The 20,438-nt window shown below is 38.4% G+C and overlaps 4 protein-coding genes and 1 long non-coding RNA gene across 5 annotated transcripts in view; 3 read left to right on the top strand and 2 right to left on the bottom strand.

The window, feature by feature from the left end:
* The window catches only part of fam131bb (family with sequence similarity 131 member Bb), a 58,874-nt gene extending 57,449 nt beyond the window's left edge, over positions 1-1,425 (bottom strand). The window contains exon 1 of the mRNA XM_067601211.1: positions 27-1,425. The gene's annotated coding sequence lies outside the window, so the exon portion shown is untranslated. The remainder of the gene's footprint in view (positions 1-26) is intronic.
* Positions 41-2,725, top strand: LOC137191262 (uncharacterized). The gene is made up of 3 exons (XR_010930374.1): positions 41-170; positions 1,365-1,660; positions 1,962-2,725. It is a non-coding gene; the product is annotated as an uncharacterized lncRNA (long non-coding RNA).
* A 272-nt stretch (positions 2,726-2,997) lies between these two features.
* On the bottom strand, positions 2,998-5,807 carry emg1 (EMG1 N1-specific pseudouridine methyltransferase). The gene is made up of 5 exons (XM_067601219.1): positions 5,607-5,807; positions 5,372-5,473; positions 3,780-3,921; positions 3,405-3,610; positions 2,998-3,321 (listed from the first exon to the last, which is right to left on the bottom strand). The coding sequence occupies exons 1-5, from the start codon at positions 5,754-5,756 to the stop codon at positions 3,208-3,210; spliced, it is 714 nt and encodes a 237-aa protein (XP_067457320.1). The 5' UTR covers positions 5,757-5,807; the 3' UTR covers positions 2,998-3,207.
* A 431-nt stretch (positions 5,808-6,238) lies between these two features.
* nop2 (NOP2 nucleolar protein homolog (yeast)) lies at positions 6,239-13,259 on the top strand. The gene is made up of 16 exons (XM_067601200.1): positions 6,239-6,359; positions 8,077-8,204; positions 8,353-8,395; positions 8,475-8,533; positions 8,904-9,247; positions 9,369-9,603; positions 9,693-9,892; positions 10,099-10,188; positions 10,735-10,822; positions 11,168-11,308; positions 11,414-11,553; positions 11,653-11,742; positions 11,853-11,975; positions 12,079-12,176; positions 12,262-12,398; positions 12,491-13,259. Exons 2-16 carry the CDS (start codon positions 8,099-8,101, stop codon positions 12,928-12,930), a joined length of 2,334 nt encoding a protein of 777 aa, XP_067457301.1. The 5' UTR covers positions 6,239-6,359; positions 8,077-8,098; the 3' UTR covers positions 12,931-13,259.
* Positions 13,260-14,598: 1,339 nt separating this feature from the next.
* ing4 (inhibitor of growth family, member 4) lies at positions 14,599-20,018 on the top strand. Its single transcript, XM_067601218.1, has 8 exons — positions 14,599-14,704; positions 15,546-15,617; positions 16,152-16,318; positions 16,441-16,555; positions 16,673-16,784; positions 16,911-17,055; positions 19,041-19,102; positions 19,235-20,018. Exons 1-8 carry the CDS (start codon positions 14,668-14,670, stop codon positions 19,272-19,274), a joined length of 750 nt encoding a protein of 249 aa, XP_067457319.1. The 5' UTR covers positions 14,599-14,667; the 3' UTR covers positions 19,275-20,018.
* The last annotated feature ends 420 nt before the right edge of the window (positions 20,019-20,438 follow it).

Below are 20,438 nucleotides of genomic sequence, written 5' to 3'. Positions count from 1 at the left end.
CAGCCTTAAATCACGAGAAAATATACCTTTCCGGCTGACATCAGGTAGACCTTCTAAATCTCCGGCTGGGAAAGGCCTGGGAAAAGCAGGAGCCAAACGTTTGGGCCGACTACTGAAACGAGCCATCCAGCACAAGGAGTCCGCAGGAGAGAGAAACGATTCTCTGCCGAGTGAGTAACGGCTAACATCATGTTAGCATGTTAGCATGTTAATTTACCCAACGACTGACAAAACACTTCACAGTCGACAAATTCATGTTTCATCTCTAAAACTTATAACACACATGCGGTCAGCTGGAGATTTTAGAAAGATATATTGATGTCTGACATTTTTTAAACAAAGAAAATATACAGTAAGTTAAGTTTGAACCACTTGGAGCTCATTAGCTACATATTCTTGCTAATATAAAGCTAATCATTTTTGGCAAAGCTTAAAACAAAAAGTTATTTAATATAAAACATTGACAGTATTTTTTTTTTTTTTTTTTACCAAGATTTTTTAATTAAGTATTCAAGTAACTACAACACCTAAGTACAATTTTGAGGTACTTCTACATTACATGACTATTTCTATTTGATGCTACTTTATACTTCCACTCCACTACATTTCAGAGGGAAATATTGTACTTTCTACTCCACTACATTTATTTTATTTTAGTTACTTTTCACATGAAGATTTGACACAATGGATAATATAACAAGCTTTTAAAATACAACACATTAACATGAAACCAGTTGTTTCCAACCTTTTTGGCTTTTAACATCTTAGAAAGAGCAGTGTGTAGTCGGGGTCACATTTCAGATGTCTGTGAGTTGTTAACAGCTCCACTAAATAGGGATTTTTCCCTCTAAACTTCTCACATGGTTTCATTTCTATAAATGTTCAAATGATCCAATATTTCAGCAAAGATTAGAGAAAAAGTCCAAAAACTGAAAACAGATTTGTGTATCCGAACTTTGTTTTTTCTTCTTTCCTCTCCTATTAATCATTTCACAACCCCTAGGATTTATCTGGTAACCCTTTAGAGGGACCCAACCCCTAGGTTGGGAACCACTGGATTAAACTAGCTGTATATAAAGTAGTTTAAACTAGCTCCACCTCCAGCAGCTACAACAGTAACATGCTGCTCTAACACTGATGCTTCAGTATTAATAATCTAATGATGTCATATATAATATATCAGTCAGAGGGACGAAATGACTACTTTTACTTGTAATGGAGTATTTTTGCATTGCTTTATTGGTACTTTTACTTGCTCCTTGGAGCAAGATGCTGATTCTGTATTCATATATCCTCTGTCTAGTTTAGTTTATTCATTTTTTGACTCATCACACAACCTCATCTCAACTCTGTTGACTTTCCAGAGACTCCTGTTCGCCTCTTAAAGTACCAGATTCAAACTGAGGCTGAGAATGCACCCAAGACAAACACTGTGCCGCTGGCTTCGCATCATGTCTCCCAGCTCATTCTCAGTGTGGTTTCTCAGTGCAAACACAGAGGTGGCATGTCTATGGCAGAGCTCAAGCAGACACTGGCTGCTGGAGGCTACAATGTCACCAAGAACAACAGGCAGGTTAACGTGGTGACCAAAAGGCTAGTTAACAACGAGACACTTGTACGAACTACGAGAAATGCATCATTCATCAGACTGAACAATAAGGTAAGGAGTCTTTGCCCACATAATCTAGTAACATGTAAATGCTGCATGTTTGCCTGTAAATTTGGACTCAGTTAACAGGAAATACAACACTGAATGACATAAAGTAGGGCAGAAAATTACTGCTGCACTGCTCTGTACATGTTATATATACAGTATATTGTGTTGTGGCCAAAAGTAAGTGGAACATACTTTCTTCCTCATATGATGCAGTGTTGACTGAAAACTTCAATGTAGAAATTGTAAACAACAGGGTTGTCTTCTCACTAGTAATTTTCAATCTATTATTTTCTACATAATTCAGAAACTGGCTGACACAGCGCGCTTGACACATGAAATGAATTCTCCAAAACCAAAAGAAGATGTGAAACAAAGCATAACAAGCAGCAACCCCCCCAAAGAAACAGGAGAGTCACAGACACAGGCCACAAAGACTACCAGAGCAGCAGGGAAATCCAGAAAACCAAACAGCAAGACTCGCAAACCAGCAGGGAAATCACAAAAACCAAAAGGCAAGACTCACAAACCAGCAGCAAAATCACAAAAACTGAAAGGCAAGACTCGCAAACCAGCAGCTAAATCACAAAAACCGAAAGGCAAGACTCACAAACCAGCAGCAAAATCACAAAAACTGAAAGGCAAGACTCGCAAACCAGCAGCAAAATCACAAAAACCAAAAGGCAAGACTCGCAAATCAGCAGCAAAATCACAAAAACCAAAAGGCAAGACTCGCAAACCAGCAGCAAAATCATACAGACCAAGACGCAAGACACCCAAAGTAAGAAGAAAATCATCAAAACGCAGATCTGTGAAGAACCGAGTGGTATGGCTTCGAAAATCACAGAGGAAGACTCAAAGGGCTCGGAGACGTAGACCAAAGCAAAACCTCTATCCATATAAATCTTCCTGGAGAAGACAACAACCAAAACGGAGGCTTCTTAAAATGAGATTAAGATCAAGAACACGGCAGCGTAGGGTGGCCAGGAGAAGCGTTTACTATTAGAATTTGTGTTTGGATTTAATTTATGGTGAGCAACAATAAACCGAAACCTTTCCAGCAACCTGAAATTGAATATATTCTTTTGACTTGTCAGCTTTGTTGAAAACGTATTTTCTTATGATACTTAAAATGTTCCTTTTATTTTATGCTCAAGTTGCATGTTCTCAGGGAAATCCTTCCTAGGAAAGTCTTCCTAGTCTGTATGAAACCAGATCACTCATGTTTTAATTGTACATTTTAATGTAACTGTATTTATTCATAATTTTAACGCAACTGTATTAATTCATAATACAAAATCCAAAGCAAGTGGTGCAATTGGTACAAAAGCTCTCAAGAAACGTTCTGTAGAAAAATGGATGTATATTCCACATGACGGCCAAACATCATCATACTCGTGTACACATACATGACAGGATACATGTCTGCTGTCCATGTACCATCACTTCTGACGTTTGGTCTCCATCATGTCCATTATCAGTCCATTCAAAAAAAATGTCCACGTGGTCTTCTGTCGCTGCCAGGTCAGGATCAGTAGCTGATTGACTGTTTGTCACAGGACACCCCACACCTCCTCAAATGCGGAGCACATCTTGGCACAGGTCAGTGCCGCAGAGAGGGGGTAGTTACTGATGGACACGGTCTTCTCTGTGTAGTCCACGTTGACCTAATAAAGACGTAAAGAAAGATCAGTAAAACAGATATCTGACAATTAAAACTGAAAAGCGAACATTTAGAGACGTTTCTCACCGCTCCGTGTGCAAACGCTCCAATCACCACTGCAGCCGGTCCATCTGGCACCACAGAGCGGGGGCAGACTGCCTCTCCAGAAGAGAAGGAGGTGGCGATGCGGGGGCAGCCGGGAGGAAGGTGGTCAGACACTGGGTTTTTAATCATTCTCAGAAGCCTCTGAGGACCATCAGCCGCCCTGACGCTCAGCTTGTGCAGCAGCTGAACTAAGATAAAAGAGGACAAAGGGGAAACGTTTACAGCAGCTGAGGAGGGGAAGAGGTCAGGATACAAAACCATGACACAGGTGTGACTTTTTTGTACTGTAACTACACAAAGATCGACTCAACATATACGTAGTGTATACACAGAAAGCATATAACATTGGTAGTTTACCCATAAGGCCACAGAAGCGGGTGAAGGTTCTTGGGATGCGGGTCTGTGGGTTGATCTCTATTAAGGCGTTTTTCTCTGTGTGGATGTAAACCTGCAACAGGCCTGCCCTGTTCAACGGGCTGTCCATCAACATGAGCAGACACTAGTGGAAGGAAATAAGATCTTTATGTTACCAATGTCATTTATATAGTCATCTACTTTCAAGCCATAATTATAAAAGGTTCAAGTTCCCCTCCAGACAGTTAAAAAAAATACTGCATTTGTGTTCAATTACCTAGTTAGAAATTCTTAAAGCTACATCTACTCCTTCTCCCTCATTAAAAATCAATAATCTATGTGCACTGCTGGTTTTAAGTTTCCACATCACACTTGTGTATGTTTTCCCCCCCTGTATTGCAAATATTTACAATACAAGTACGGAAACATGACACTATCACAAAAAACAATTTTATCAACAATGGAAAAAAAAGAAAAACAAGCAAAAAGACAACAAGTAAGAGGGTGATAAAGATAAATCCAAGACAGAATTAAAACAAAAAGGCAAAAACAATAACCAAGAAAAAAACATTAAATCAGAATTTACTAGGACATGGACTTATATATAATGTAGTGTGCAGCATGCGGAGGAATACAGAGGTTCTACGGTTGAGAAAATGTAGTTCCAAAGGAAAGGGCTGTCTGACAGCAACGTAAAGTGGTGAACATATTCTAAATATAGCATACCCTTAAACTGGTATTGATGTTTTTAGGTGGCTAAAATACATTACGCTGCTGGCTCCATCCACAGTAGTACATTGCTTAGTTTCCATGCCGATACTCTGCCTGCTTCTCCAAATTGGGAGTGTGCCTACCCAAATCTACCGCAGGTAAAACACTGACTATGAATAACTACATCATACAACCACAATTCAAAAAATCCAAACTATCCCTTTAAACTCAGATTTTCAGTGAGAACAGAGAAACTTTCCCTCTTCAGCAGATGAATGTGAAAACAGGCTTCTAGTGTCAAACGCTGCACATACATCACTCTGTACAGTGAAGCTCAAACAAAGTAACAAGAAGAAAAACATATTTTTGAGCAGAGGGGATCTTTAAATAAGGATGCTGTCTTGTTCCGGACCTCTAAGTCGCTGCCCAAATGTCAGAATTATTCAGCAATTCAACATGGAAAAAATAAAAGTGAACTTAAACTAAATGTCAATTCAGTCTGATTATCATCAGACATGAGTAAAGACTGTAGCGGTACATTAAATTACACAGCTGTGAAGACTCACAACTACCATCCCACCCCACACACTGCTCCACCCTGTATGCAGTAGCTGCATCTACCAGAACCATTACTTCTGCACATATTTTACACAACTTTTCTATTTTTACAACCCACAAGTCAGGTCATGTAGCCTAAGTATTGTAATGTGTATAATGTATATAGATTGAATTCCATTTACTTTTTAAAATTTTGTTATGTTTATGACTCCTAGTTCTTCCTGTTTCATTGTTTTCTGCACTGCTGTAACATGTGAATTCCTCCTCTGTGGATCAATAAGGTCCTATCTTATTTTATCTCATCTTATCCTGAAATGAGTGATCACCTGATGTGTGATATCTGGTCTTATGTGTCCTGGATCTCTTCCACTTTTGATGATTATATTTTTGTGTTGGTCGCAGTTCAACAGCTCAAAGGTTTTGCCGACCTGGAATAATACAAAACAAACACACAACATATATTGATTAGCTCGATGTATTCATGTATACTAATTTAAAGGTGTGATCGATTAGACAGGAGCTGCATCACAACAACACAGAGACACAACGCTGCAGGGTTACCTTCACTGTTTCTAACGACGCCCCCTCTAGAATAACGACCAGCCGCTTCTCCACCATACGGTCGTGCAGGCTGCGGAGATGTTTGGCAGGTTTTGGTTCATATTCGTCCAAATGTTCAAGACCACGTTTGTTACCATTAGCAGCTGCCATGATGCACTTCTTCTACAGGACCGTCGCAGAATGTTAACGTCACTGTAACCCCCCCCCCTTTCCCCCATAAACTTTATTAACCGGGGATGCAGGGAGAGATTTTAATTGGCTGGTTAAAAGAGGACACACACACAAATATATGCCATACATGATATACTGTATATATAATTAATATATATAAATCCTAATGTTGTGTTAATTATCATATTATTGTTATTCGGTACCGTCCGAATATTTGGACAAATTGTATTTTGATGCTTTGGCAACATGGTTCACAAAACTTCCATTCCAGTAAAGCCCACTGAATTCAATTCAGTTCAATTCAATTCATATCAATAGTGTATTGTTCTTAATGTCTTTATTCAACTATTCTGTTGTTTTATTTGTTCTGTATATTGTTTGTGAGCCCCTTGGCATTTTGTTTACAAGAATGTAACTGGTCCTTTTCATTTACTCAATAAAGTAAAAAATAAAAAGAAGAGCTTACGTCACTTGTGTGCGCCGGATGTTCTTCTACAACGTGTTGAAGGAAAATTTCACGTGTGCGTGTTTTATCCTACATTTTACCATCAGAAGTCGGCTCAACAAGTAACAGATTTAACTGTGAGTATATGAAACGCTGCTGAGCTTCACTCGGTGGCCAAAGACTTAATCAGATAATATTAATAACCGAAAACTTAGCTTTTATTTTTGCAAACACTGCAAACGGAGTAACGTTTGTTTAACTGGTCATAATGTCATATCGCTTCTCTCTGTCACTGCTAAAGGATAATAACAGTCACCTTATAATTTCACATATTTCCGTGTCCAGCAATGTAGTTCTGAATAAATTTTAAATACATTAAACCTAGTATTAGGAAATATAAGTAACAAGTGTGTAGTTACAGTGAAATGAAGGATGTGTGTGACTGTTTTCTATTCTGAATGGCAATGCTGTTGATTATAAAACACTTACTTAAATTAACATAAGTTACTGCATATGTTTTAAGATTCAAGGTAGCACTATTCACTTGTTATAACATAGAGTTTATGCTCAAATATACTCGAAAAAAAATCACAATATTATTTAACCTGAAGACGGAGTGCCTCAGTTTTTTTGTGTTTGTCTGCACCACTTACGGACAAATATCAAGGAAGACTTTCTAGATGTTGTGTTTTGTGTTTTTACCTGCCCCACTAAAGAGCACCTGTCGTATTAGCCATTAGAATCACGCAGCGCTTCCGTCTTCTATTGCAAACTAAACATAGAGTTTGTCTGCAAATGTGTTTTCATCAGCTGGTTCAATTTCCTTTTTCTATAATCAAAACCACACAGGTTAGATTTACATTCAGTGCTCATCATTCTTTGGCAGCTTCTATGCTTCACAGTTCATGATTCCTCAGAAAAATGAGCATTTTCTTCTCATAATGACTGCTGAGACTGAAGCTCTAATGGGACAATGATACCAGTGATATCAGTCATCAGTTGTGAAACAAATATACAGTATGGTTACAGCTACATGTCCATATTAAAAGTGTCTAGGATTTTGATCACTTCTGTAGAAATACAGTCAACATTTATCATTTTACCTCAACATATTGCTTATATTTTTAAATTTTTCCCAACACTGCTTGAGATTTACTGTAGATTGCTTAACTCTTGATCAAAATTATGAACTGTGTGGTCAAATTTACCTAAATTTATATTTATAATGACATTTACATTTAGTCATTTGGCTGACGTTTTTATCCAAAGCGCCTTACAAGCGAGGCAAGACAATCAAGCAATAGAGGACAGTAACTGTGAAAGAGTAGTGGTACAAATTCTCACGTAGTTGACCAGGTACAAGGGCAGTAAGAAAGAGCGCTAGACGTCTTTTTTAATATATAAAGTAAGAAACACCTGGAAGTAGAGACGTGCATAAGAAATACCACAAGCAACAAGAAAGAAGTGCAACAATCAACTAAGTGCTGTCCTGATTTTGTACCAGGCAGTGATGATTTTACCAAATGTCGTTCATTTGCTGACCAGAGCGGACAGTAGGGGTCATACAGCCTGATGAGAGCAATTTTTGAATTATTTTGGAATTAACTTTAGTTAGGTACAAGATGAGTTAACTGTAAAGTAGTAATAGGGTATATGTAATCATGCACATATAGCGCATCACTCAATTGTCTCTAATATGGTGTCCTCCAACTGTCTGCATCTAAACAAATAAGTCCCATTACATTGTCTGAAGACAGGAACAATTATGGCTTCTCCTCTTACACACTAACATTATTGTTTTGAACATATCCTTGTTAAGTTTTGAACATATCTTTGTTTTCTTTTTCTTCTCAGAGTGGCCTTGTAGCTGAGAGTCATGGGTCGGAAGTTGGATCCCACCAACAAGGTGAAGAGAGGCCCCGGGAAGAAAACCAAGAAGCAGCAAGGGGCAGAGACCGAGCTGGTCAAGTTTCTAACTGATGGTAATTATGGAGCCATTTATCTGAGCTCTTCAAAAAGACATATTGACTGTGAAAATGTGTACTGTAGAATGTTACAACCACATAAAATCTTGCTGACTGCATCATTGTGGCTGGTTTATCGAAGTGTTTTTTTTTTTTCTGTTTGCAGAGGATACTGGACCAAAACGTCTGTCAAGTCGAGGCAGGAAAAGGTAAGATGATGTGAGATTGAATAACAATGAAATGACACTCTCTGTTTCCAAGTTGCTCATTCATATTGTCATTTCCCAGAGCTGCAAAGAGAGACCAAAAATTGAAAACGCCTAAAGATGTTGTGGAGCCCAAGAAAGGTAACTACATCAGTGACAGTCAATGATGTTGTGATGTTATTGACATACAAAGGACATTATTGATGCTACTCATAGAAATGTACAGTTTTTACCTTGATATAAGAAGGATGTAATGTGACAAATGTCATTTAGTGACATGTTTTTAAAGGATTGTCAGGGTATCAACTGTAAGCAGAATATAATGTGATGCATCTGCACTGATGAAGTAACAGTACAAAATGAAGTTTTGACAAAAACAAAAGAAAGATTCGTCCTTCTAATGGCGGATTATATAGTTTTCATCATTTCAAGTGTTATATGTGAGCTTTGTGTAACTGTCTGAATCACAGAGTATATGGTATTTATTTATTTTTAAAAATTTTATTTAAAGGATTCACTGATGAGAACAGTAAATGGCTGACACCGGCAAAGAGGAAGCGCAAAATTGATGAACCTGAAAGCGAGGATGACAGTGATGAGCACTGGGAGGAGGAAGAAGAAGATGAAGAAGAGGAGGAGCAGCAGCAGCAACAGCAGCAGCAGAAGAAGAAGGGAGGAAAAGACCAAGGAAAGAAGGGTGCAAAACTAGGATTGGAAGAAGTGGAGGAGGAGGAGGATGACGATGATGAAGAAGAAGATGATGATGATGATGATGAAGAAATGGTCGACGACTACGGTACACTTGATGATGGCAGCGGTGAAGAAGCAGCTGAAGAGGAGAGTGATGGAGAGGAGGTATGTGAAACATCTATCTTTCAAAGTTTGAGGGTAAAAACTCAGTTATTAGTAGAATTTAACGACTTTCTGCGACAACCAATCACGTTAGATTTTGTTCCCTGTTTTGTTTCCCATTTAGCTCCTTCCTATCGAGCGTGCAGCCAAGAAAGAGAAAAAGCTGAAGGAAACCATGGGTCTAGAGAGTGATGAAGATGACGACGACGATGATGAAGAAGACGAAGACGACGATGATGATGATGACGATGATGAAAACAAATCAGATGCTGACATGGATGAGGAAGACACAGTTCAAGCCAACATAGATGAAATGGATAAATTCAGGCTACCTGGGGCAGAGGAAAGTGAGAAGGAAGGTGAGTCGTTTCCACTTATATTCCTGTATTTAAAAGCAGCAAATTTAACTGTCCTGCAAACTAAATCTTTTCCTTATCTGCATCTGTAGGTGTTTTGCCACTAGACCTGAAGACAATCTATCAAAGAATAAAGGACAACATCGATGTCCTTTGTAATTTTTCAACAAAAAGGGAGGAGGGTAAAGAGAGAGCAGAGTACATCTCTCTTCTGAAGAAGGATCTCTGCACCTATTACAGCTACAACAACTTCCTCATCGAGAAATTAATAGACCTCTTCCCTCTGTCAGAGGTGTGTGTTTTTTACTGAAATTTTCATGTTCATGCCATGAGAAGTGAATGTACACAATTAAATAAGTTTGTAGTTGTGCCTGTTGTCAGATTAGGAGTCTGGATAAGTAAACAACTGCTCATGATACTAGATGTGTTTGAGACTGTGTGTCGAGTTAAATGATTGTGAAGTGTTTAAGTACGTTTGTTTTCTTTTTTTGTTAACAGCTGGTTGATTTCCTCGAGGCCAATGAAATTCACAGACCTGTCACTATTCGGACCAACACACTGAAAACGAGGAGGCGGGACCTTGCACAGGTAACTTCTAGGGGTGGAGGGGATATGGATTGAATGACCAAACGCAATATTTAAGTGTCTTAATTCACAGAATCTTTTACAGTAACAGTAAGTTTACAGAAAAAGGTCATTCAAAGTTGATCTGTTTTAATTTCTCAAAGTATAACCAAACACTTCTAATGAAAGGAATACACGAGTCAAATATGCCTTGAAATGCAGATCTTGAATCTTGCTTGTTTTAGTAAAACATCGTTGTTATGTTTATCTGCAACTGTATTATGTTACATAATATTAAATACACAATAGATTAGAATTGTTAGAAAATATGTAGGACATTTGAGGAATCTATTGATGGCGTCAGGGGTGTAAATATAATATATACAGCTATGTCACAAATTTTTTAAATGCAAAATTTAATACTCTGTTTACTTCAGTTTTCATTATGTAATTATTGTAGTAACCACCCATGAACACAGCGAATCTCATCAGATGACCTGACTAGAAATGTCAACCTGCTTTCAAGTGCTCATATATTGAACAGTGGTCTCTATGTATTTCCTTGTTTAGGCCTTAATCAACAGAGGAGTGAACCTTGATCCACTGGGAAAATGGTCCAAAGTGGGTTTGGTCATCTACGACTCCTCGGTACCTATTGGTAAGAGAGTCAGCCATTTTACTTGAGCTATTAAGTGTCTTTATTGGCGAATGTGACGATTGTAGCCACATGAGTGTTAATATGAGACAGGGACTTTAGTTAAGTGTGTATTTTATTGTAAGACTCAATGTACCATCATCTGATAATCAGTAAATGAAGATGAATTTGTTTTTTATGTTATAGCTGTATTTGAGAAAAAAAAATTCTACATCCATCCATCCATAATTATTCATGCAGCATGCACCGAGGAATATTGCAGCCGTAATGTTGAAGGCATTAGTGCATGAGCATATTTCCTTAGGTTGAGAAAATGTCATGTTTAATTCCCATCATATTATATAACAGGTGCCACTCCAGAGTATCTGGCTGGTCAGTATATGCTGCAAGGAGCCTCCAGTTTCCTGCCAGTCATGGCGCTCTCGCCACAGGAGGGAGAGCTTGTGTTGGACATGAGCTCAGCTCCGGGAGGCAAGACCACCTATATTGGTAAGATGTACTGCAGTTTATGATTTGTTTGGTAAATGCATACTTTTCTCACGTGGAAATAAAATGTATTGAAGGCTATTGTAAATGTGAATGTTTCACCCTTAGCTCAGCTGATGAGGAACACAGGGGTGATAGTGGCTAACGACGCCAACGCTGACAGATTGAAGAGTGTAGTTGGCAACATCCACCGTCTGGGGGTCACAAACACAGTGGTTTGCAACTACGATGGCAGGCAGTTCCCAAAGGTAATATGCATGCACGTGTTTACTAGCAATATATCTGTGGTTTAGATTTATTCTAGAGATGTGTATAGTCTACTAACCTGTTGCAAATGTTGCTTACAGGTAATGGGTGGGTTTGATAGAGTGCTGCTTGATGCTCCGTGCTCAGGCACAGGAGTCATCGCTAAAGACCCCGCTGTGAAGACCAGTAAGGTAAAACAACATTCACTGCTCTTACGAATACATTCATACAGACACGTGCATTTGTTTTTTCGGTTGTGTTTTAATACTATTTTGCTGTGATCCTCATTATTTCCTGATAGGACGAGGCAGACATCCAGCGCTCTGCCCACCTGCAGAAAGAGCTGATTCTATCTGCCATTGACTCTGTTAATGCTGAGTCCTCTACAGGAGGATATCTGATCTACTGCACTTGTTCAATAATGGTATGTGTACTGTATATGCATGTAATTCACACATGTTATTTGTCAGTGTGGTCTGCATTATTCAGCAGAGCATTATTAACGTGTTATTAATGTGTTCCTCTAGGTGGAGGAGAATGAATGGGTGGTGGACTACGCTTTAAAGAAAAGGAATGTAAAGTTAGTTCCCACTGGACTTGATTTTGGCAAGGAAGGCTTCACCAGGTAAGTAACACATGTGTGTTTTCACTCAGTTGTTGGAGTTATTGAAAGGCAAGTTCTCTGACTCACCGCACATTTTGTCATTTAGGTTCAAAGAACGTCGATTCCATCCTTCTCTCAAGCTCTCACGGCGGTTTTATCCTCATTCTCACAACATGGATGGGTTTTTTGTGGCCAAGCTGAAGAAATTCTCCAACGTAATCCCAACTGCACCCGCAGGGAAAGGTAACATTTTCTTCTTATCACTACATGCCGACTTTCAGCACGATAGTTACTTCGTTCATTGTGAACTCACCCTCTGTCTGTTACTAATTTAGAAGAGGAGAATGCAGAGGCTCCTGAGGCGACGGAGATTACGGATTCTCCTGATGAGAAACCATCCAAAAGTGACAAGAACAAGAAGACCGTCCCTGACAAGGCAGGCAACACAAAGGAAAAAGTCCAAGCCAATGGAACAGCTGCCAAGAAAACCGCAAACATCAAGCCCAAAGGCAAAAAGGACTCACCTGCCGGACCAAAAAAAGCAAAGATTGCCAAGATGGATGGAGAGACTGTGAAGAGGACGGGGGCCAAGAAGTCCACAGCGAAGGCAACTGATGAGACTAAAACATCAAAAGCTGACAAAAAGGAAGGGAGCAGATTTGAGAAAAAGCAGGGCAAAAAGAGAAACACACCCACGAAAGCGAAGAATAGAATGGGAAAGAATAAATTCCAAAAGTTGAAGCACATGCTGAAGAAACAAACCGGTGGAGACTGACCATGTGTACAGTGTGTTGAAATGTACTAGATTATGTAAGAGCTTTGTAGAGTTTCCTTACAGAGCGACTTCAGCCCAGACTTACCCTTCAGCTAAAGAGTATTCAGGTCGGTGTCTTTTCTGAGAAGTCATACTGTACTTGTCAGTCTAATATGATTGTAACAGGACTGTGTACAGATGAATTGGACTGGTAAAATATACTCTTGCTAATGTTGGGTCATCCTTTTTTTTATTTGTATTACAGAATATTCATTATGTGTGTCTGTTGATTTAAATGCAAGGTGGGACGACATCTGTAAATCTGAGACATAATAAATCTTTTAAGGTCATTTTCTCATCACTTGTTTGATTCATCATTCATCAGTAGAAAGCTTTACTTGTTTTTTACGTACATCTAGACGATCTAGTTGTGTGATGGGTAGAGCTAAATGTTCATGCCACCTATCGCAAGCGCTTTTAGCATCTAATAGCTTTGACTTGACCGTCTCTAATTACATTTTAGACGTCTATGGATACATTTTGACTTGTCAATTTTTAACTAGTCATAACTCTGGTTTCAGATATCTACAACTGACATTTGACAAGTTTTATCTTATTTTTAAAGACCCAAAAAGATATATTTGATTGAAATTATGACTAGTCTGAATTACATTGAAGGTGTTGTCAATTTGAGTTTTGACTAGTAATAATGTAAATGGAAATATTCAAAATTGAATTTCAGAATATTTTTTCAGATTCTCCATGCAACACAGTGGTTCACTGTTACTTGTCAGAGTGTAGTTACATATCTTAAAGTTGAATTTTTGACTAGTCACTGTAATTAGAGAACTCTTGACTTTAAAATCCCCCTCCGCCCAAAAATGTGTTTTTCTTGTTCCTTCAGTTTGATGTTTGAGCTTCATTGTGCAGAATGACGTATGTGCAGAGTCTGACACTAGAAGGCTGTTTTCATGTTCATCTACTGAAAGTGGAAAGTTTCTCTGTGCTTATTGAAAATCTGACTTTAAAGGGTCAGCCTATGAGCATGATTTGTGAAAAAGGGTTCATTCTAAGGTAACGAAAACACAATCATTCTTATTTTCAGGTTATTATACTACTAACTAACTAAAACATACTGATCAATATTATATTCCATCTCTGCCAAGTCTTTTCTGCTAGATGCCACTAAATTGTACACACTGCACCTTTAACTGCTGAACACAAGATGTCTCCTACTTTACTGTAAAGTCTCAGTGTTTGTGCACTGGAGGCGTCAAGTTTCCACATCACACTTGTGTAAGTGGAATATTGGTCCAGAACTGGCTTCAAAACTAGTTGTGATGTCATAAATCATGCTCGTAGGCAGACCCCCTTTAAATGGGATTTTCAGTGAGCTCAGAGAAACTTTCCACTTTTAGCACATGAATGTGAAAACAGCCTTCTAGTGTCAAACTCTGCACATACATCATTCTGCACAGTGAGGCTCAAACATCCAACTGTAGGAACAAGAAAAAAAAAAACATTTTTGAGCGCAGGAGAACTTTATGTTTTGGATGGAAATACATTGAAAGTGTATTTACTGTGAGTCCTGTCTATCTGTAATATATACTATATTAAAAAGGCTTACCAAACGCCAGCTTCCTAGTATTGATGTAATTTTTTGATACAGATACATATTAGTCTTCCATCAGTGTTGTCAAGTGAGTGGAGACAACCAATCATTGTTCACCGGAAGCTGTGTTGTTTACATTGTCCAAGATGGCGGCGGGGATGTATTTGGAGCATTATTTGGACAGTAAGCTATTTATCACACACACAAATGTTGGATAAGGGTTTCAAACCACTCAGATACTTGAAGTTTTTAGTTTTAATGTGTGATATAGCTTCTAGTCAACCCGCGGGCGCAACATAAGGCTTTAACCGTTTCCTAACGGTCAGCGGGTGTAGGCTCAGTCTATTTGCTGGAACAGCGTAGCGAAGAAATGATGCTGTTTGACATTGCGTTGCACACACATTAACCGTGTGAATATAGCTGAATTTCACTCACTAAGCGAGGTCATTAGCATTTTTGCCCCTTGTTATTACTCAAATATTTGTGAGTAGTAGCTCAATTTTAACACCAACGTCAACGGCAACCAGAGAGCATCAGTACGCAGAGAAAACTGAGCTAACAGCTAGTTAGGTGTCCTGCTTGCTTTATTGTATCTTACTGTACTCAGTTTACCTTCTTTTTACCTCACTGTTTTTATCTCTTATTTTCACAAAAGCCCTTTTAGAGATGAGCGTGTTGCAAATTAGCATCCGCTATCAACACTATGATACTTGAATCGGTTAGCTGTATCTCTATGTACACTGCATCTGTCCCCATCAAATAAACCATAAATCAGGGCGCAAAATTAGCACCAGCAACCAGCCAAATGTCGGTAAAATGTGCAACTGGCTGGTAGATTTGCTTTACTCACCAGCGAAAAAAACAATCTATTGAGTGGCTGGTAAATTGTGAACATTCACTAAGCATTTGGCCGGGGGACCGAAAAATTGGTTTTCAACCCCACCATACAAAAAATAAAGTTATGATTACATGTTGTTTTCTGTGAAAGTAAAGTCTTGTGTTTCTTCCCTCTTCACCACGCCAGGCATAGAAAACCTGCCGTTCGAGTTGCAGAGAAACTTCAATTTGATGAGAGATCTAGATCAACGCACAGAGGGTGAGAACAATGAACTGGGAAATAAATGTTGAAACACAAATTGTCATTGTTCATTTATAGATGGATCATTTTTCTTTTGATTGTTTCTAGTCTAAGGTTGTAACTCTTCTGTTTTTGTTACTTAGTTTGTGGTTTGTTTTTGTTTTGTGTTAAATATTATAGTGTCTTTTACTGTTTTGTTTTCCATTTGTTTTGCGAGTGTATGTTTGGGGCCCCCTTGAAAACGAGATGATACATCTCGAGGGGTTTATCTTGATATAATAAAATGTCTGATAATATCTTGTCTTTAAACAACATCACCTACAGCAGCAGTGTCGTGTGTTGCTCAATATCGTTTAGAGGCATAAATAATATAAATATCCTCGCATGTTGAAACAAGAAAACAAACATTTCATTTCACTATATTGCCATTTAAGTGATCTTTATATTTCAGAAACTGTTATTGTACAGATTAAAGTTTTATCACATTGGTAATGATGATTTAACTTTCATAGTGTTCTTTTAGAGATTTTTTCCATTTTGTCTCTCTTTTAGATCTCAAAGGACAGATAGACTCCCTGGCTAAAGAGTACACAGCCAACGCCCGGACTCTTTCCTCTGAGCAAAAGCTTTCCATACTGAGGCAGATTCAGCAGTCGTACAGCAAATGTAAGGAGTATGGAGATGATAAGGTGCAACTGGCCATGCAGACCTATGAGATGGTTAGTATCAGACACACTGTTTTATGTTTGTAGTTAATATGAATAAAAAAAACTACAGTGCTGAATAACCATGGAGTATGCATTACATTCAGTCTGCTGAACCTCCATTTTCTCTTCTGCAGGTTGACAAACACATCAGACGTCTTGACACAGACCTGGCCCGATTTGAGGCTGACCTGAAGGAAAAGCAGATCGAGAGCACAGACTATGATTCCACCTCCAGTAAGGGAAAGAAAGGTGTGTGTCAACTATATTACTATGTTATATGCCTTTGTATTTTTTGTATCGAGGACTATCCTGGCAGATAAATCCAAACTTATTTAATACTAACTGTAAGTGTTTGTGTAACTCCAGCTGACTCCAGACAGAAGGAAAAGAAGTCAGCTAAAACAAGGTCTAAAGTGAAGAGCTCGGATGAAGACGGCAGTCCAAAGAGTGCACAGAAGAAAGTCAAACTCCTTCAACCGTATGTTTTATATCTACTTTCCTGCTTTTGATGACCTTGTGTTTATAATTGATGTTAATTAGTGTTACAATTTCATTAGATAATTACAGTCCCTTTTATACAATGCTTTTTTTTTTCAATCTTCAGAGGAGAGTTCAACAGCCCTGCGACCAACTTTGGGAATGTGCACCCATCTGATGTGCTGGACATGCCAGTGGACCCCAATGAACCCACCTACTGTCTGTGTCATCAGGTCTCGTACGGCGAGATGATCGGCTGTGACAACACTGATGTGAGTTTTGTTTCATGGCCCCTTTTGCTTTCAGGAGATTGTAACTTCTCTGTGTCTTTTGACATTTTTCTTCATTAAACAAAATCTTGACGCGGGACTTAATGTTGTGAGGGATTTGATTTGAGAATTTAAAAGTAAACGGAATAAACACTACAAAATGCACCCTGACATTGCTCTAAATCTTATTGTTCTGGATAAATAATGCCTTACATCAGTTGAAGAGTTGAAGGAGGACTATGGAACATTTTTTTGCCTCATTATTGTTGTTAGTGGTGTATTGAACTGATACCCTAAAAATAAGGATAGTAGGGATAAAGGGAATAAAAGGATAAAAGAGAGGAGAGAAGTGACAAGAGCTCACCTGGGACAAACAACATAATGCTAATTGCAAATGCAAGTGTGGAAGCCACCAGACAAAACTAAAGTACCAGTCTAAAGTTTGGACACACTGTCTCATTAAAGGGAATGGGAAAGTGTGCCCAATGAATGGTTCTGTACATGCAGAGAGGTTGCAGTGTTTCCCCTATATTCAATCTGCAGTGATGCACCGCCACTGCAGAATTATGAGCACTGCTGCTAAAATTTCACACGATCATTAATATCAATGAGCTACTAATGATTTTCACCCGCACACTGTGTGAGCACGATAACACCCTACGTTACCATGGAATTTTGTCATCCTCCCTCTCCTCATTCTTCAAAGGACATCTACGTGAAAGGTACTGTTATAAGTGTAGCATAGCTCTGTTAAGGAATAGGACAGTGCATAATGTATGTGCGTAGCAGGTGTGCAGTTGAGCGAGTGCAGAAAGCGAGTGGCAGAAAAGTGACGGTAAATGCGAGTGGACCAGAGGAAAAGTTAAGCAGTAAATTGTCAGTCTTGCAGTAAATGTACAGTTCAGGTTACATTGTGTCAGTTAATAAATGCTGCAGCTTCTCAAGACCAAGAAAAGACTTGTCTATTGAAGTGGGTTAGCCTAACCTGACCAGGCTCATTTAAGGTGGACTGATCTTTAAGGTGGACCACCAATTCTCATTTTAGTGTCAATTTCAGCCGCTGTTAAACTGAAAACAGAGAAATGTCTGGCTGTTAAGTGTCATCTGAGTTTTTGATCAGCCCCCCAATCAATGTCCTGCATTTATTAATTTCATAGGACCTTTAATGTGAATGGACTGTCTAAACTTCTTATGATTTTATTTATGTGTGTATTTATTTAAATAACAATAACATTAAACAATGAACTCATCCTACTTACAAATGTTGTGTGTGTATCCAAAGCCTGATATATCATATTCCTCTGTGCTGTAGATCTCTGTTGTTGTCCAAAAACTACACATCAGTGAGCCACACTGCTGCACTGAGTGACATGTTCCTTCATCCCTGAAGACAGTGGTTAATGTAGCTTGTTTAGAAACAGCTCCAAACAGTAAAAATAGTGGTGGCCTCTTATGGACACGGAAATACGTTCCAGAGAGTGAAAACGTACGCATTTTTAATTGTTTTTGGACAACAACAGAGGTCTACGGCACAGAGGAATACGATATATCAGGCTTTGGATACACACACAATACTTGTAAGTAGGATTGATTCATCGTTTGTTTTGCTCTGCAGATGAGATTTGTTAACAATAAGAAAAACATAGATAATCGCCAGCCGAGTCTTTAAGTACCAAATTAATCAATGTAAGTATCACAAAGGTCATGACAATGTAGTTTTAGGGAACAGGCCTGAAACTGATTAAATAAGAATGATAATAAAAAATTGAAGTTGTAATTAAGTTATTTGAATCACGTGTCATTTTGATAAGGTCACAGATGGCAGAGCGAGTGACTTATCGGGAGAAGCTTTACTACACAAATGTAATGTCTCTCCTTGAAAAGATTGATATTGTTTTTGATTGTGTGTTTTGAACACTGTATTTTGTCTTGATTAAATGTGCCATTTGGAGGACATTCAACAATACGTTATCTGTTTTTTTCTCCAGTGCTCCATTGAGTGGTTCCATTTTGCATGCGTGGGCCTGACAACCAAACCAAGAGGCAAATGGTAAGAAAACTCATTAACTAAAATGGAGACTGTAATGTACAATCCTATTCTCAATATGTGCAATATAAATTGATACTCATTCAAGTCAGTCATCTAACTGTTAATGCTTTGTGTTTTATTAATGTCATGCAGGTATTGTCCACGATGCTCTCAAGACAGAAAGAGAAAATAAAAACACCCGGTTGTCCTGGAACAAAATGTGGACGCTGATCAGATGGAAAATGAGAAGAATATTTCTTCATTAGTTACTAGAACTTTTTGTTTCTCATCTTCCTTACAAATTTGGTGCTTTTGTCTTTTTTTTGGTTTACCTTGGTTTACTTAGCCTTGGTCTGATCGAGTGCGTGTGAAGGAGCCAAGTAGTTACAAATGTATTTAAATATTGTGGTTTTTTTACAGTTAACAATAATTTTGATTTTTTTTTTCCTGTTACATTTTGGTGCTCTGTTTGTGACTTCTTTTTTTATATTTTGTTTTATGAGTGAACATTAAAACACTACAACTGCCCCTAATGATTTAACAGTTCAAGTTTCCATGATACTCTAATACTGTGTTCACATGTACTTCTACAAAGCATTAGTATTTTTTCTGAAAACGGTTTTTGCCATTGATAATTCTTTGCTTTATTGTATGGTTAGTTTCTTTTGCTTAGCCTTGGAACGCTAGTTTCATTTTTTTAAAAGTAAAACGAGAGGGCAAAAGAATATGAAGACAAATGCTGCATCCTGACAGTATTAGTCATCTGTGGTAGTGAGTTAAATCATTTCATTTTAACATTTGATTGAGTGCTGTATAGAAAGTAAGACATTTTGTGAAAAGTATTGTCATTTCTGTAGCTGAAACATTGGTACAGGGGAGAGGGGGTGATTGTGTTGTCAATCATTTGAATACAGCTACTACCTCAAAAAAATGCCCCTGTGTGGTCTTTTGTCTCTAGTTTGTTTTGCATAATGAAACTTGACAGGTTCACGGTTTTTCAAGTCTGTCTTAAAACAACAGTCAGGTGTCCATATGAACAGTGACAGGGGTTTTCCTCGCTGTAATCGTTCCTCCTATTCATACTGGCTGTTAAAAGATCCCCTTCAAATGTGCCTTTGAATGATGGGGGGGCTAAAATCCACAGTGTGTCCATACAATCAATTAATGCAAAAATGCATTTAAAAGTTTATCTGAAGCTTATATGAAGCTTCAGCATTCTGAGTTAGTCATATCAAGTGGATATCTGCCACATGTGGAGTCTTTTTAGCATTATTCAGCAAATTCCCTCTTTGTGTCTCCTCAGTGTTTCCCTGTTGAGCTGTGGTAGAAGTTATGAGGAACTTTGGCTCTAAAAAAG

Source organism: Thunnus thynnus, chromosome 10 (assembly GCF_963924715.1).
Source record: "Thunnus thynnus chromosome 10, fThuThy2.1, whole genome shotgun sequence".
Taxonomy (NCBI): Eukaryota; Metazoa; Chordata; class Actinopteri; order Scombriformes; family Scombridae; genus Thunnus; species Thunnus thynnus.
The sequence above is the reverse complement of the archived record's forward strand: the minus strand, read 5'-3'. Positions and strand labels throughout refer to the sequence as shown.

What these genes read in the sequence shown, in the direction of transcription:
- ing4 (XM_067601218.1), top strand. Translation starts at nt 14,668, where the DNA reads ATGGCGGCGGGGATGTATTTGGAGCATTATTTGGACA. An exon ending in TTTGGAGCATTATTTGGACA is followed by an intron (nt 14,705 to 15,545) that starts GTAAGCTATTTA and finishes TCACCACGCCAG; the next exon opens with GCATAGAAAACCTGCCGTTC. An exon ending in CCATGCAGACCTATGAGATG is followed by an intron (nt 16,319 to 16,440) that starts GTTAGTATCAGA and finishes TCTCTTCTGCAG; the next exon opens with GTTGACAAACACATCAGACG.
- emg1 (XM_067601219.1), bottom strand. Translation starts at nt 5,756, where the DNA reads ATGGCAGCTGCTAATGGTAACAAACGTGGTCTTGAACATTTGGACGAA. An exon ending in GACCAGATATCACACATCAG is followed by an intron (nt 3,922 to 5,371) that starts GTGATCACTCAT and finishes TCCTTCCACTAG; the next exon opens with TGTCTGCTCATGTTGATGGA. An exon ending in CCGCTTCTGTGGCCTTATGG is followed by an intron (nt 3,611 to 3,779) that starts GTAAACTACCAA and finishes CTTTTATCTTAG; the next exon opens with TTCAGCTGCTGCACAAGCTG.
- nop2 (XM_067601200.1), top strand. Translation starts at nt 8,099, where the DNA reads ATGGGTCGGAAGTTGGATCCCACCAACAAGGTGAAGAGAGGCCCCGGG. An exon ending in AGAGGAAAGTGAGAAGGAAG is followed by an intron (nt 9,604 to 9,692) that starts GTGAGTCGTTTC and finishes CTGCATCTGTAG; the next exon opens with GTGTTTTGCCACTAGACCTG. An exon ending in ACTGCACTTGTTCAATAATG is followed by an intron (nt 11,976 to 12,078) that starts GTATGTGTACTG and finishes GTGTTCCTCTAG; the next exon opens with GTGGAGGAGAATGAATGGGT.